This window comes from Diabrotica virgifera, chromosome 9 (genome assembly GCF_917563875.1).
Source record: "Diabrotica virgifera virgifera chromosome 9, PGI_DIABVI_V3a".
Classification (NCBI taxonomy): domain Eukaryota; kingdom Metazoa; phylum Arthropoda; class Insecta; order Coleoptera; family Chrysomelidae; genus Diabrotica; species Diabrotica virgifera.
Genome location: NC_065451.1, coordinates 149,709,800 through 149,727,764, shown reverse-complemented (window position 1 = coordinate 149,727,764; position 17,965 = coordinate 149,709,800). Strand labels below are relative to the sequence as shown.

The 17,965-nt window shown below is 32.3% G+C and overlaps 1 protein-coding gene and 1 long non-coding RNA gene across 4 annotated transcripts in view; one reads left to right on the top strand and one right to left on the bottom strand.

Moving 5' to 3' along the window:
• LOC126892317 (caspase-1-like) overlaps positions 1–15,102 on the bottom strand; it is a 91,725-nt gene extending 76,623 nt beyond the window's left edge. For 2 of the 3 annotated variants that reach the window (XM_050661813.1, XM_050661814.1), the window contains exon 1: positions 14,596–15,102. In XM_050661813.1, the coding sequence (XP_050517770.1) occupies positions 14,596–14,747 (152 nt within the window). In that variant the 5' untranslated portion in view covers positions 14,748–15,102. The remainder of the gene's footprint in view (positions 1–14,595) is intronic. The other variant, XM_050661815.1, reaches the window with a different exon arrangement.
• Positions 15,103–15,817: 715 nt separating this feature from the next.
• On the top strand, positions 15,818–16,857 carry LOC126892316 (uncharacterized). The gene is made up of 2 exons (XR_007700784.1): positions 15,818–16,358; positions 16,415–16,857. It is a non-coding gene; the product is annotated as an uncharacterized LOC126892316 (long non-coding RNA).
• Positions 16,858–17,965: the final 1,108 nt, after the last annotated feature.

Below are 17,965 nucleotides of genomic sequence, written 5' to 3'. Positions count from 1 at the left end.
AAAGCCCTATTGAAAATACCTATAGGGCTTTTCATTCACAGTCATTTGTTTGGAGCTTCTGTCAAATGTCGTATAATCCCTTATATTAATATTATACACAGATTATACAATTTATGACAGAAGCTCCAAACAAATGACAATGGATGAAAAGCCCTATTCAGTCAGACTAATTCTGCTTGAGTTTCAGCTAATGATTACTAGTCAAAAAGGTTGACGTTGACATAAAAACTACTAGAGAATTGAAAAACGTAAACTTTTTTTGACAAAAAGCCATAGGCGGGCATACATAAAGACATAGGCGAAGCTACAATATTATATTTATTTAATTTATTCACCAAAATCAAAATCAACTTAAACAAAAAAAATTAGTATGTCAGAATAGGTATTTTGAATACCTTTCAAACTAGGTATCACTTGTCATAAGGTCCCATTTAAAATTATCGGTCACAGTGGCTCTGTAACGTCATCTGTCACTATTATTTCATGACTAGTTAAGAAGCTTATGTCCGTTTATTTCCTCCCTCCAAATTTTACTATTGTAAGTATAATCGTTGAAAAGATAGGAGGGGGGTATGGACTTTAGACTAGCACTGTATATTAATTTATAGTATGTAGTAATTTTCTTTACATTTTTTACTTAGCTATTTGTTTTTTTATACCTAATATCGACAGAGTCTAGCAAGTGGTTGCGTAGGGTAGCGGTATGTGTATCTAGTTACGGACGTGTTAGTACTTGTTGGAGTCCTCCGTAAGGAAAAATTTTTTGTTTAATTTTAATGGTTATTGACATACAGACTATTAATATGGACTTAAAAAATGATTAAAATAATTAATCGGACTGTGGGCCAATGACGTCATCTGACAAGTCTGAGTTGCGCGGGTGATATTTACGAAAAACAATGAAGAGTAAAAAAAGTTTGAAATAAAATTTTCTACCAGGAAAATCAAGAAAAATGTTTGTTGTTGTTCGTATAAAAAAGTTTTGGCAAAAACCAAGGGTAGCAACCCCCAAAAACATATTTTACAAAAACTCAAAAATTGTAAAAGAGGTTGCAGACGGTGCTCTTTAGTAACTAGAAACAGCACATAAAGTTTGAGCTAAGTCAGTAAGCTAATAATAAAAATATTTCAAAAATTGTAAAAAAAATTCCACTTTGAACGATTATATCTCAGTAACAATGCAATTTCGGATATAGGTATATGGGGTCAAATCGACCCCATTTCATCCCCAGAATATGCCCTTAACTTTTGGCCGCCTACTTATGAAACACCCTGTATAGAAACTTACCTTAAAAATACTTAAACAAATCACCTTGTGAAATATCGGACACTTATTAAATAACACCCTGTATATTTTAGCATAATATAGACGACGAAACAATAACGAATCAATCGAAAGTAGCATCTTGGCTTAATGAATCCAATTTAGATCCATTATCACCTTCTACAAGTAGATCTTCAACCAGTACTACTTTTTGTAAGCTATCTATGGTGAGTAGTGCACATTTATTCAAGAAATTCTACCAAATATAATTTCCAATGCTATTTTAAAGAAACTTTGCATATGGCGAAGTACATTATTTGTTTCAGAAAAGTAAAAAAAATATCGTACAGGGACCACAATATGTAGGTATAGAATATTATCTGTAATAATAAAACAAACTGTTACATGAACTACAATATAATATATCTTTATATTCTTTGTAACATTCAAAAAACTTGTATGTAACAGTGGTCTTTTTTACAGTTCAGATACGTAAAAATAATAGATCAGTTAGGATGAAATGTTATTTTGCGGGCATTTGATACACTTGACATTATATTAATTGGCAACTACAAACTGTCGATTTTATAATACTTAGAAGTCAATAAAATTTAACATAGGGTGTCCTATTAAAAAAAATATGTAGTTGACACAGCCAGGAAACGACTGATTCTTAAAAAAATATGCAAAAGAATAACCTGACACAAATTTTTATTCAACAAAGTTTTCATATTTTTTTCTTAAATTTTACATATCTACATTATTCCATACATATTATGGGCAATGGGCACCATCTGTAATATATACTTAATAATTCCATAGATTTATTTATTTCATATTTTCTTTTTATTTTAGAGCCTATGTGATCTATTAAAGGACTCTAATAAAGGCAAATCGATTTTGGAGTATTATAATAAGCATAGTTCTTTGGACAAACTTCGTCGGGATGCCCTTGTATCTTTAATTTTAGAAGACATTCAATATAATGCTGCTTCTTTATCGCCCAAAGATTATCCACCCATCCTTAAAGAGATAGAGAAGACTTTCCCTTCAGAAAAATTGTTTTTGGTATGTAAAAATGTTTTAAAAACCTGTTTAATCTGAAGTATTATTTATAAATATTTTTTTAGGATTATTACTTTTTTTCTCGACAAAAAAGAAAAAATCCAGGAGGCCGATTGTATAATAAATATATTAATTCCACCACAAAAATAAGAAAAATAGAAAATTCATCGTCTGCAGCATCTTCCACTGACCAACCTAAAATACAGGATAATCAGGAGTTTGATGAAGATATATTAAAGTCTATAAAAGCATCTCTCCAAAGAGATTTCACTAACTGGGAAGCAGTGAAAGATAAATGGGAAAAAACTTTTGTCCTTCGACATCGCGACTTAAAAGCTTCTAGTCATGATACAAATATAGTCAATTTTTTAAAGGACTGGCCTTTATATTCACATGCTAATGCAAAAGACTTGGTAAGTTTCTTGCTATAATAATATGCATCACTTGTTTCATGTGCGATGCATTTATATTCAAGGCATCTAATATTATTTTATTATTTTCAGATTGACATTGATTTTCGCTTGCTGTTTCCTGGAAAAGAGATTTTGCTATATAGTAAATGGGACGATTTTAAGAAGAAGATAAAATCATTTTATAGAACAAATATAAATGATAAATCCTGCAAATTATTATTTTCATCTTTAAATGACAAATCTGAAACAAGTAAGTTTTTTTGTAATATAATAAATTAGTTGCTACTTGTGCTACATAGTAGCACAAAGAGCAAATTTTATTCTAACAAAAACTATTTTTACTAAGTCTTTAATATAAGTCTCTAATACAAATTATGCCTAGTTAGTAGGTATATATTACATTTACAACTTGTATTTACATGTTAAATTATGTAAATATAAGTTGTAAATGTAATATATACCTACTAACTAGGCATAATTTGTTAATGTGGTTTGAAAAAAGAAAAAAATATATATATAAAAACACAGTAAAATAATAACAAAAAAAATTAAAAAAAAATGAAACAAAAATAAAAATGAAAAGAACAATAAAAAAAGTAAGAAAGTAAAAAAAAGTGTTTAGCACAAATTAAAATATATATTAAAAAAACAGTAAAATAATTAAAAAAAAACAAAATAAAAAAAAGCAACACAATGTACGTATGTATCTAAAAATAATATTGTAGTATGTACTTATGTTATAAAATAAGAAATTTATGACTATGAATCTGCAATCAATCACAAACAAGACTGGCTAATTGGCTCTGTCAAAGCCATTTTTCAAAAAAAAAATAATATAAGTGTTTTGTCGATTTTTTCCAACTTGGTCTTGGTATACCTACCAAATAAATATATATTTTAGCAAACTGTGGCAAATATACAACTTTTGAAAAAAAAATTCATTCTATTTTTCTTTTTTATATTATGATTCAAATTTGTTTCTGTTTTAGATGTTGAAGATTATATCTTGGCCACATTATTAAACTCCATTATTCTACCAACTAGTCGGTTTTCAGTAGAAAAGGGAAGCAGCAAGCGAAAAGTTACTATTCAAGATGCACAGGAAAGCTTCACCCTAAGGATACCAACCATTAACGACTTTGAGAATAAATTGACGGAACTTCGAGCTAAGTATTATAGCAAGGGTACAACATTACAGCCTCTCATTGTGGTTGTAGGATATAGTGCAGACCAAATTACAAATTATTTTCTATATTTTGACAAATATTGTCAGCATCATGATTCTTATTTGTCATGTTTAGATACATGCTTTAAATTATTTCATGTATTGAGTCTAGAATACCCACAAGCCGCTTATGGGCCCTGGTACTTTATTCAAAAATACATCTATGAAATTGAAACAGAGTACGATAGACCATTACCCAGTGTATCATCACTGGTGGCATATCTAAATTTGCAATAGTGTTTTACATATTTTTTTAAGTACACTTTATGATGTTTATGTGCTGTAAATGTGCAATGTCATTTAAAATATTAAAAGACTTAGCAAATCATCTTAAATACAGTCATTTTATTACTTCTTCTGACACATTACAGTGTAAACAAAATGGATGTAACCAACTGTTTTCTTCAATCAAATCATTTAACGTTCATATTCAGAAAATTCATAAATCTAGCGCACCATTAACTGAAACTGTCCAACCTAATATTGATCAAAATGCTTTGGCTATCTTAACGGATAATGACAAATTTAATGATGAAATTGTAGCTACTGAGCAAATACCATTACCTTTTAATTTGTTAGAATCCTTAAATGATATAAAAGAAAAAGCCCTTTATTTTTCCCTTCATTTACATGCCGAGGACAACATGACAAGAGGTGATGTGTTATTTATCCAAAAACAGGTTACGACTTTGTGCTCTGCTATTAAAAATGTCATACATAATTGCTTCATGCAGCAAAATGGGAGCAGTGGAACGTTGCAGGAAGATGTTCTGGCAATATTAAATTTTTGCGAAAATCCCTTCTCAGAAATTTCGACAGAACACCGTTTTTTTAAACAGTTAAAGCAAGTTCATTTATATCAAGATCCACAGCGTCGTGAACTAAGCAATCATGTAACAACAAGAGTCCTAAAAGGAAATCCTACGTTAGACGGAAAGGCATTTTCTGCTTATTTTATGCCATTACAATTTCAGTTAAAATCGTTTTTTGAATGTCCGGGGATTTTAAGTTCAACGCTAAGAAATGCTGAAGCATTAATATCGAAAAATAAAATATTTAATTTTATAAATGGAGAATCATACACAAATAAAATAAAATCATTTACTGGTAAAACAGTGATACCTATATTTTTATATTTTGACGATTATGGTATAAATAATCCATTAGGAAGCCATTCAACATCAATTTTGGCAGGATATTACAGTTTTCCAACTGTTCCTCAGTATTTACTATCCAGATTGCAATTTATATTCAATTGTGCTTTTTTAAAAACGAATGATTATAAGCAATTTGGAAATGACGTGTCTTTTCATCATATAATTGAAGAACTTACATTTTTAGAAAAAGAGGGTATCGTTATTAATACACCTGATCAAAGTATTAGAGTTTACTTCATTTTGGGAGCAGTTCTAGGTGACAATTTGGGCCTCAACACAATTATGGGGTTTACCAAGTCTTTTAATTCCAACAGCTTTTGTAGAGTATGTAAACGCACAAAATTAGAAACAAAAAGGGATTGCATACAATTTGATGATTCTCTAAGAAATGAAAACAACTATGACATGGACTTAAAAAAACTAGAATTTGAAGTAACAGGGCTACGAGAAGACTGTGTATTCAACCGAATACCTTCTTTTCATGTTCTCGAAAATTTTATTTTTGATGCTATGCATGACCTTTTTGAAGGTGTGTGTCATTATGACATTTGCAATATTTTATTATCATTAATAAAGGAAAATATAATTACTCTAGAGGTTCTTAACAGCCGTAAAAATCTTTTTCAATATGGTGAAACTGAAGTCGGTTATATTTCTTCGTCCACTATAGATATTAGTCGTTTAAATTCAAATAAATTAAAAATGTCTGCGAGGGAATGTTGGACATTTATTCATTTTCTTCCTTTAATGTTAGGTGATTTGGTTCCCAAATGTAATAGATCCTGGAAACTATTGTGTTTACTTTTGGAAATGTTGGATAAGATTTTATTGCCTGAATTCAATGCGGAAGACATTAATGCACTCACAACACTTATTCGCCAACATAATGAATTATATATAAAATTATATGGAGACCTTAAACCAAAACACCATTTTCTAGTTCATTATCCAACACTCATCCGTAAATGTGGGCCACCGAAATATTTATGGAGTTTGAGATTTGAAGCAAAACATCAAAGCTCAAAAATGTATTCAACAAATACTTCTTCAAGAATTAATATCCCCTACACACTTTCTATCAAGGCTGGTCTTAAATATGCCAAATTTCTTATTGATTTTAAGCACGGATGTGGTCCAGAATTTGATTTGGAAAACATTTATTCCCTAAGCTTAGAGCATATACAGTCTTTACACACTTTAACTGACGCTCAAAAATTGCAATTGCAGCGCGCTAGTGTTTCAGAGTCAGGAACATACCATGGCAAAAAATACAAAGTTAACTTGTATTTGACAGCCGCTGAAACTCATCACCAAGTAAAACTTTTTAAAATAATAAATCTTGTTGAGCTATGTAAAAACTCACTATATATTTTGGCAAGTGAAATTGAGCTAAAACGTTTTGACTATCATTTTCAATCATTCGAAATTGGACAGTATTTAAATACGTTTGAATTAAAACCTGTAGAGTATTTTACTTCACCACCATTGCACCTATACACATCAAATAACGGCAAAGTGTACTTAAGGAATAAGTTTTTGTAAATATTTTTATGATGTTATAATAGGTTTAAGTTATTTTTGTACATGCAAAATTATTGAAATAAATATTTTTGTTATAAATTTAATGCTGATTTTATTTAAAATGTTAGTACTAATGCGCTTGAATTAAAGTCGCCTCAAACTTTAAATAAAGTAAAATACTAATATATTAATAAACATTTCATTTTAATTCATAAAGAAAACAATTTGATTTAAATTGACAAACAACTTATAATATTGCTGTAAGTTTTGAAATAAAAGGAACGTATTTTAAAACAAAAAGAACGTAATTTAAAAACAAAAGGAAAGCCAAGGAAGTAAAATCATTTTCTCTTTAAATCAAAGGGATAGCATTTTTATTTCAAATCAAATTTACTTTTAAAATGTTACTATCGACATTTAAATCTAAACAGAACTATTATAAAAATAACAGTGTTTCATGTTCATTGAAATAGATAGGTCATTTCAATTCCTTAATGGTATTTATTTAGTTCAAATACCACAGTGCGACGTTTTAATAGGATTAACCAATTAAAATGACTATGAGCATGCTTATTTTAAAAATGTGTTTAAAATGATAAGATCTGTTATTAATTTAAATAAAAACACTAATGAAGCCAAAACATATTGGATTTTTATTGAATCATTATTATTTTTTTTGATTTTACAATGATTTTTCTCTGAGTGTGGTAGGGCTTTATATATACGAGTGTTTACTGTTCCTGTTCAAGAATAGGGATAGGTTTACACATTGTGAGCCAAAACACAGCATACCCACTAGGTATGTAGGGCTCAATTTTCCTATACATAGGTTAGTCGCAATAGAGAGAAGACCTACATATTGATGTATACAATTTTTTAACAAATTACCTGTTAGAATTAAATTGCAACAGAATTTTAATATATTTAGAAATGAAATAAAAAGCATTTTATTGGATTTAGAACCATATTCTGTGTATGAGTGTTTAAATCACACATTTTAACTTTTAACTCATAGTAGTTGTAATTGTAATTTTGTATGTATATTAGACACTTATTATTCAATTGTGACAATTTGCTATAAGTGTGTTGTTTACAATTTTTTTAATAAAAGATATTTTGAATTTGAATTTATCACACTCAAATGCAATCGAGAATTGAAAATAACAATGTGAGAGCAAAAAAAAAACAAACATTTTATTGATATTGGTCATTTACATGGGATTGTAGGCTATAACAATTACTTATTCAAGTATAAAAATATCATTTTTCTTCTTATATTATTATCACTTATTAGGGACTTACCTCCTTCATATTCAAATTCTGATTCTGAAGATTAGAAATCATAACAAAATATCCAATATGCTCAGGTTTACTTTCTGTAATCACAAAATGAGTCACTGTGTGTTATTACAATATTTGACTATGTTCTGCAATCTTATCAAAATCCAAATCCATTTTTGTATTTTTGTAATTTCTTTGTCAAAACAAACGTTCTAAATTGTCTCTTCTTACATGAAAAAAAATTATTTTTTTTGGCCAGTATTTTTCAAAACAATTGTGCATTAAGGGGTTAAATTGTAACGCGGAGACTCATGACAAAATTATTACATCTAGGATAGAGCAGGCCAGAGCGGCTTATTTTAAAAGGATGTCCAAGGTATTATGTAACATAGACATAAAATTGGCATTGAAGATCTGGCTACTTTGCTGCTACGTGTCTTACTTCTATGAATAAAATCGATCTAAATCGCCTTGAGGCTTTCGAAATGTGGTAAATGTGGTGCTAGAGAAGAATTTTAAAAGTTTCTTGGGTGGAAAAGATTCGAAACTCCAGAATACTAGAATGTCTCAGCAAGACTACTGAGATTATAAAAAGCATCAAGGAGAGAAAGCTGGAGTATTTCGGACATGTAATGAGAGGAGGTCCCATTGCTCCTCTCATTATCCAGAATATTATGCAAGGGAAAATACTACAAAGGGGTTCAAAGGAGTAGAGATGCGCAATACAAGGTGACGCTTGCTGATAACACCTCGAGCCACTCCTACTCAATTCCTATCCTCACCTCCAAGAAGTGTGATTAATCACACGGGTGGACCCTGGTAAACCTGAGCAATCCTACCGGAGATTGGGTAACCAACCCCAGTGGAAAGTAGGGTCAGGGCTGACGAGGAAGGGAGAAATGGCCCTCCGAAAAGGGGGTTGGGCGTAGGGCTAACAACCCTATCCTAGAAAACACACATGTTAAGAACGTTCAAGGAAAGAAAACCGGACTGATCAAACGACGACGACTGCGCGAGAAAAAGGTACACGATTTGAGAATTGCGACATGGAACATCCGACCCCTATATAGACCGGGAACCCTCCAAAATCTGCTCGGTGAACTGAATAGATATAACATAGATATAACAGCTCTTCAGGAAATGAGATGGACCGGGATTGGCACCATCGACAAAAGACACCACATTATATTCTATAGTTGCGACTCTAAAGATCACGCACTAGGTACTGGCTTTATTGTAAATAAAAAGGTTAAACACCTCGTAAGAGACTTTCGTGCTATGAACCCTAGAATGTGTATCCTAAGACTAAGGGGAACTTTTTTTAACTATAGCATTTTAAATGTGCATGCCCCTACAGAGGAAAAAGAAGACGATGTTAAAGAAAAATTCTATGAAGACCTAGAAGCTGCATACATACCATTCATGCCCAAAGAATGACATCAAAATTATTTATGGTGATCTCAACACAAAAATAGGAAAAGAGCCACAATACCTACCAACGATAGGTAAGCACAGCCTTCATGAAGTATCCAATGACAATGGCATCAGACTAATAAATCTAGCAACTTTCCTTAACATGGTCATTGCCAGCACATGCTTCCAGCGAAAAAATATTCATAAGGGAACGTGGAGATCTCCAGATGGGGTTACAGTAAACATGATCGATCATGTTATTATTGACTCTAGACATCACTCAGACGTAATAAACGTATGCAGCAGACGAGGGGCAAACGCAGACTCAGATCACTACCTAGTGGAAAGTAGAATAAGAGCCAGAATCTCGAACATTAAAAAAAAAGGGGTCCAAAATTGAAAAATATGAAATAAAAAACTTAGCGGACAACAGCAAAAGGGCCAAATACAAATGATATATAAAAGGAAGGCTAGAAGACAGACAAAAGCACGAGGATATAAACAGAGAATGGGAAGCGTATAAAAACATCATACAAGACGCTGCCAAAGAGACCTTGGGTCTACAAAAAGAGGTCAAATCAACTGAAGGGAAGTGGTTCGATGAAGAGTGTCATAACATAACAGAGAGAAAAAATAATGCATATCAACGACTACAACAACGACATAGAACAAGACAGACAGAGGAGGAATATAGAATGCTAAGGAGGGAAGAGAAGACAATACACCTCAGAAAGAAAAGAGAACACATAGAAAAAGAACTCCAAGAAATTGAAGAATTAAATAAACCAACAGAAACCAGAAAATTCTACCAAAAACTTAACAAAAGCAGAAAAGAATTTAAACCAAGAACAATGATGTGCAGAGACAAAGAAGGAGATATAGTAACTCAACAGAGTGAAAATACTGCAAAGATGGACTGAATTCTTCAAAGAAAAGTTTGAACAAAACGGAGATCCACTATACGATGAAATTATACTGGATCAAACAGATACCAGAGAAACAACCCCCCTTCAGTAGCTGAAATGCAAGAAGCAGTTACCAGATTGAAAAACAACAAGTAACCTGGATTGGACAACATTAGCGCAGAATTAATAAAAGAAGGCGGAGACTCCCTATTAAATGCGATGCACGAACTTATAGTGAACATATGGAATAATAAACAACTGCCACAAGACTGGAATACCGGAGTAATCATTCCACTACATAAAAAGGGAGATCAACTTCAATGTAAAAACTACCGGGCAATAACGCTACTGACTGTGGCATATAAAATACTGTCAAATATTGTGTATGAGCGATTGAGACCATATGAGGAACAAATAGTTGGTGTATATCAATGTGGTTTCTGCAGGCAGAAGTCCACAATAGATCAGATCTTCGTTTTGAGACAAATCTTGGAAAAGACTAGTGCATTTAATATAGAAACACATCATCTCTTCATTGATTTTGAGAGTGCCTATGATAGTATCCATCGAGAATTTCTGATCAACGCCCTGAAGGAGTTTAATATTCCAACTCATCTCATTGATATAGTAAAAGAAACACTTAAAGTACAAAGCAGGGTTCGAATTCAAAACGCACTAACAGATACAATCTATGTTAGAACGGGCCTACGACAGGGAGATGCCCTATCCTGTATTCTATTCACATCACATTAGAGAAAATAATTAGAGAGTCAAAAGTCAACACCAGAGGAACAATAATAACAAAAAGTATACAAATATTTGCATTTGCAGATGATGTTGATATCATAGCTAGAAGCAAAAGAGAAATGATAGAAGCATTTAATGCTATAGAAACAGCGGCACAAAACAGTGACCTAAATATTAATGAAATAAAAACCAAATACATGAAGGCCAGCAAATCGACAGGCCAAAGAAACCTACAGAATCTGACAATAAGAGACTATAACACCGAAAGCGTAAAAAATTTTACATATCTAGGTTCACTAGTTACCGCAAATAACAATGTCAGCGAAGAATACATATTACTAATAAAACATATAATGGATTCATTAAACATCTAAGATCTAACAACATCACGAGAAAAACCAAATGCAAAATATACAAAACCCTGATAAAACCGGTCCTTATATATGGATCAGTGACATGGACACTGTCGAAAAGCGATGAGAACTTATTAGGTACGTTTGAACGAAAAATCCTTAGACACATATATAAGGGGGTGAAAGAAAATGATGTATGGCGCAGAAGATATAATTTTGAACCATACGCAGCATACAACGAACCCTACGTCATAACATCCATAAAGATCGGACGTCTGTGCTGGATGGGCCATGTTGAACGAATGTTGGAGACCGAAACACCAAAACATATAATGAAGCAAACACCAGTAGGGAGAAGGTCAAAGGGAAGACCCAAACTTAGATACATGGAACAAGATCTGAAACCACTTGAGATTACCCACTGAAAGAACAAAGCAAGGAACAGAAAAAAATGGCGAAAAATCCTAGAACAAGCCAGGACCCTAAAAAGGGTTGTCGAGCTACTGATGATGATGAAAATACTACAAAATATAGGGAAAACAGCAGGCAAACGCAGTCCAGGACAAAGAAAAACCTCATGGTTGAAGAACTTTTTGAAATTGGTATGGTGTTGATACAAGCATGATATTTAGGGTGGCAGTGAATAAAATTAAGATAGCTATGATGGTAACCAACGTTCTGAAAGAACATGGTACATGAAGAAGAAGAATATTACTGATTGCAGTCTCTCTGAACTAAAGAGATACAATCAATCAACTAAATTAATGGCTCATTACCCACATACTAAATACCCTGAAACTGTCATTTGGTTAGTCTATGAGGTCTATGTTAAAAGTGATTTGACTACATCAATTTTCCGTGATTGTGAAATTATTCATCTGCGAATTAACAGTTACAGGCGAACCCTCTTCGTGCAAAACAAAAGTGTTACTCCTATAACCAGGATATTCTAATAACCAATCATTGGTGGTTAGTAGAAACGTTTCGGGACCTAAAATTTCTATTCCTTAAAGCAGGATATTCCTATAACCAGAGCCTATTTTACCACTATTCCAGTGAGGCACCTGCCTCAGGTCCGCATTTTAATGGGGCCCGGAAAGATCATCAAAAAATTTTTATTGCAATAAAGCAAGATAAATTTTCAAATTTGTCAACTGTGGTCTTAGAACCACATCATGAGACACAGTTTGAAAATCTTTCTACGTATCATCTTCAGTAGAATCAGAGATAAATGTGAAGAAGACCAGGATGAAACACAATTTGGCGTCAGAAATGGACTGGGAACCCGGGTCGCACTCTTTGCACTAAATGTATTATTGCAGAAATGCCGAGATCAAAGGAAAGACGTATTTGCTGTATTTATTGACTATGAGAAGGCCTTTGATCAAGTACAACATCACAAATTAATTAAAATATTAAAGGATTAAGGAGTTGATAGTCAAGATGTACGAATCATAGAAAAATTATACTGGCGTCAAACAGCGACAGCTTGCATAAAAAGGAAATCAACAGAAATATGCAAAATACAAAGAGGTGTCAGACAGGGTTGTATACTGTCCCCACTGTTATTCAATTTATATTCAGATAGAATATTTAATGGGGTGTGAAAGTTAACCCTTAAACGCCCAAGGGTGGGTAAAAAATGTCCACCTAATGAGTATTCCCTTGTAACATATTTATTATGTGTTTAAAAATTTTCCAAAAAATATTTATTGTTAAAAAGACAGACTTTTATCGAATGTTAAATCGGTTCTACCGATATTTTTGAAGATAAAAGTAATATCTTGAGTTAAATATGGGTGGACATAAAAAGTACACCCTTGGTAAAACTTGTTACTAAAGGTTTCTATATAATTTCTCGTTGGTAGGAACATAATCCATATAATTATCGACGTATAATTACGTAATCGACATAATTATCCGCCAGTGAGGAGGCTGACAGAAGAATGTAAAAAAAAAATCGACAAATCTGAATTACTAGCTTTTACTGGTATGTTAATTTTGATGTACATTGTAATGTCGTTGTAGGGTTTGTAAATTGTTTATCTTATTATTTTAGAAGATGCTGTGTTTATTAAGCACAAGATTCTTAAGTTTAATCCATTTCCAACAACTCTCAATAAATATATTAGCTATTTTCGAGGTGGACAATTTTTACCCACCCTTGGGCGTACATGGAACCTAAAAAAGATTGGGCGTTTAGGGGTTAATGGAATTCTGATAAATACAATCAGATATGCAGATGATACAGTTATTTTAAATGATGCTATGAATAGATTACAACACCTTTTAAATGCCATTGACACAGTGGGAAGAGAGTTTGGCCTAAACATAAACTGTTCAAAAACAAAATACGTGGTATGTAGCTGTTTGGCCCATCAAGATTCACAGTTATATTTCGATGGTTATATAATTCAAAGAGTACCCAGTTTTAAATATCTTGGTTGCCATATTACTGAACAACTAGATCCAGATAAAGAGATAAAATGTAGAATCGAGATAGCCCACACAACATTTTTAAAAATGAGGTCATTCTTCTGTAATGATAACTTGAAACTTAAACATCGAAAGCGCATGATTAAATGTTACATTTGGTCAGTCCTCTTGTATGTTGTCGAAGCATGGACATTAAAAATATCGACCATTAATCGTATGGAGGCCTTTGAAATGTGGCTGCACAGACGTACACTGAAAATACCATGGACAACTAAGCTGACAAATGTGGCAGACAACTAAGCTGACAAATATAGAAAGTTGGCCTATTTTGGACACGTAGTAAGGGGAGACCGGTATAATATTCTTCAACTTATTATGATGGGTAAAATCGAAGGATGCAGAGGAATTGATAGAAAGCAGGCCTCTTGGTTGAAGAATATCCGAGAGTGGACAGGAATAAAGAAAGCAGAACAACTATTTAGAATAGCTCGAGACAGAGACAGTTTCGCCATGTTAATCGCCAACGTCAAGAAGACTTGATACAGCACGTTAAGAAGAAGAAGGTCTTAGAACAATTAAAAAATTTGATATCAAAATTAACTAATTAACTTAATTAATATTATTATTAAATTATATTTAGGGGCCCGAAAATTATGTGGTGCCTCGGGCCTGATTTGAAGTAAAATAGGTTCTGCCTATAACCGGTATTTTAATAAGCGGGTTCTACTGTAATAATTTAGTTAAATTTTAAGCTAAGAGCGCAAGGCTACAACCACAATATTCTCTAATTATTTCAAGTTTTAGAAAAATCTTACCCATCTGTTCCTTGTGCATCTCCTTCATCAGATTCAGATTTACCATTCCTGGTGCGTCCAAGGCATTGACCATCCAAAGCATCTTCAAAAGTTTCTTCGACCTCCAAACTGTGGAAGTCATTACAAACTTTATCGATACCAGTGTCTCCCATCTTCACTACAGAATTGAATAAATTTCAAAATAATTGAACGAAGTATTGAACCCTTATCAGGATAAACTAATGTTATCAGTTTTATAATTAGATTCAGTTCAAATGGGAATAACCTAAAAAATCCTAGTAAGGATCCTAAGGTTAAGGTTAACGCCAAAAGGTGGATTTTCACAGATCCGATGTCCGACGGTACGATGATACGATATAAATTTCAGAGAATTTCATTGGCTAAAAAGTGACAGTTGGGTATTCGTACGAAATTAAAGTCATCGGAAGAAGTTAAAATTATTTTAACTTTTGCACGAAAATCGGATGAATTTTGACACTGTTGACATTCTATCTTGAACGTCTTGATAATTTGATAACCTTACTTTTGTGAAGTGTTTATGTTAATGGGTGCATTCAGCAGACACAATCGCTAACTAATCGATTAGTGATTTTCTGCTGAATGCCACATAAATTTTGACATTTAGCATGTAAATCACAAATCGATTACTAATCGATTAGTTAGCGATTGCGTCTGCTGAATGCACCCTTTGATATATTGAAATGGAACAACAAAATCGTAATTATAAATGGATGTTGTTCTGAAACTATTTTCTTGTGGCATTTTTGTAATTAACTATTTTTAATGAGAAATAAGCCACAATTTTAATAAAAAAATGATTTTATTTTTTTAGTAAAGTTGTGGCTATTTCCCATTAAAAACAGTTAATTATAAATGGATGTGATGGTACTTCTAACAATAACTCACATTTTTATCCTCTTCAAACAGATAATTTGACGAATCCATGATGATCCAAACAATAATAAGAATAAAATCGAAATAAAACTATCTATCTGTTCCTGTTCAATATCCAACAGCAAACATTTGTATCAAATATCAATCCATGGAATAATCGTGACATATTACACAAATGTCAAAAAATTTCGGATACAATGGTCGCGTTCACCAGAATAATTCGAGTGCAATCCGATTAATTTGCGCTGAAACGCTGACAGTTTTTTTACTAGTGAACGACTGACGTTTGACATTCGATTGAGAGTGTTCTGTGTTCCATTCATTGAGTTATATATTAGCATAGAGAGAGTGTCATTCAGAGCGAAGTGACGACACCATCTTTTTTATTTGGATTAGTGCTGTTTCACTCTTACGCATAGTAAAGCTGCTACAGTTTTCCTCCTCTTCCGTGCCTATATTCACACTGAATGTCATCATATATTTTCGATACAATGTGTTAGAAAGAGATGCAGCAAACCAGTCCATGAGATCTTGTCGTCAGGAAGCGCGGAAGGTAGGCTCCCTCTATGTTAATATATACCTCTATGGTTCCATTTGTTTATTTTTTTATTCTTTGTTTATATAATTTATAACCTAGACTCTAGACAGTTTTGTTTTTAAATAAAACTGAAACTGTGTCTAAGCTAAAATGGATAATATTCTTGAAGAATTTTTGTTTGGGGACGAAATTAGCAAATGCCGTTATACATTTAGCAGATGTACCTGCCTCACAATTATTCCAGAAGGATGAGATGAAATTAAATATATATAAACCATAATTCAATATCCAATTTAGAGAACATTTTCGTATGTCCAGAACTACTTTCCAGGTAAAATTGTATAACAAATTAATAACATCATGTATATTATATTGTTATATTTCCAGGAACTATTTAATTGTATTGGTCATATCCACCAATTTGAAAACAGAATAATTCTATTGGAAAAAATTAATGTTTATGATGTGGATGCTAAGTAAACCAGAGAATTTGTTGCTGGGGATACGTTTGGTTTGCCAAAGAGCTCTGGACATAAGATTTTCACCCAAATAATATAGAATTACAAAAAATTGGAAATAACTAATCTTGAATATCAATGTGTATATTGAGTTTAATTTTATTGTAAATATTCTATAATATAATTTTATTGTAAATATTGTATTAACACATTTGTGGACACATCTTCATATGCAGACAGTAATTTCCCTTTGTAAGTACATGCATATTAGTCGTATCTGCGAATGGGTTAATTGTAAATCGTAATCAATAAAAATTTTTTGTGAATCAATAAAAAACTGGTTTGTTTGAAAATAAATGTAGTACAAATGTGGTCATAATATTTATTTTCATGCTTAGATAAAAACTAAATGTATTGTACTTAACACAACCTTTCATATATCTTCCTCCTCCATTGTTAAGCAGAATTTGTTAACAAGAATTGTCCCTCCATTCTTTTTTTAATAAGAGGAATTTCTTCCTTAGCGTTCCTAGTATTTGGTTGTGGCTCTAAAATTGCATTTGTTTCACTGAGAGCATCTAAAAGGTCTCTCAATCCTTATTTCGTTTGACATAGCCATACTCGTAGAAATAATTCTATCTGTATTGATGGTATTATCAGAGAACAACGAACACATGGTGGTCTTCAGAGTGCTCCCAACCAACAGTACCTTATGCTGCTGCGTTTTCTTTTACTGTTTTAACCCTTATCCGGGCAAGTGGGGCTCAATAGGCCCGAAATGCCATGTCTTTTATATGGAAGTAAAATGTCTTGCCCGGATAAGTATTAAAGTGAGCTTTCTCGTTTCAGAATTTTTTATCGAATACAGCTTCAAGATAATGTAACCATGCAAAATAATTATTTTTTCCCTTTATAGGATGCCAGCAACAACTTTGTATTGTGAGATTGCTTGGAAATGTGCTTCTGTATGAGCATCATAAAGGGATGTCTACTGCATTCCCAGTTTATCTCAAGAGTTAGTTGGTTGTGATCAAAGAATCGTATTAAAAAATAGATTATATCTCCCTCTAGTTCTTTTTTCATAGTACTTATATTAAATTTGGATTATGCCTAATTCCATGAAATGACAACAAATAATATGATTGTAAATAGTTTTGAAAAAGCTGTTTAAACTGTATAATTAAATTTTTTTTAAAACGTCTACTTTTAAAAATTTCGTACCTAGGCCTGGATCCCGCATACCAAAAAAAAGTTGATTAATAGCAAGCTCAAATTTGTTAATAGCTTAACGGTGTCTAGTTGGACACACTTTGATGTATAGAAACACTGGAACAGGGGAAGCCTTAATTGTGGAACGTGCCATCCTGACAAGTTTATGATTGTGAAAACTAGCAGGTTGTTTTTAAGTTTATTCAATAGCAAACTTTGTATATTATAATATATGAAAAAATTTTTGTCCGAAAAATATGTTGGGCAGTTG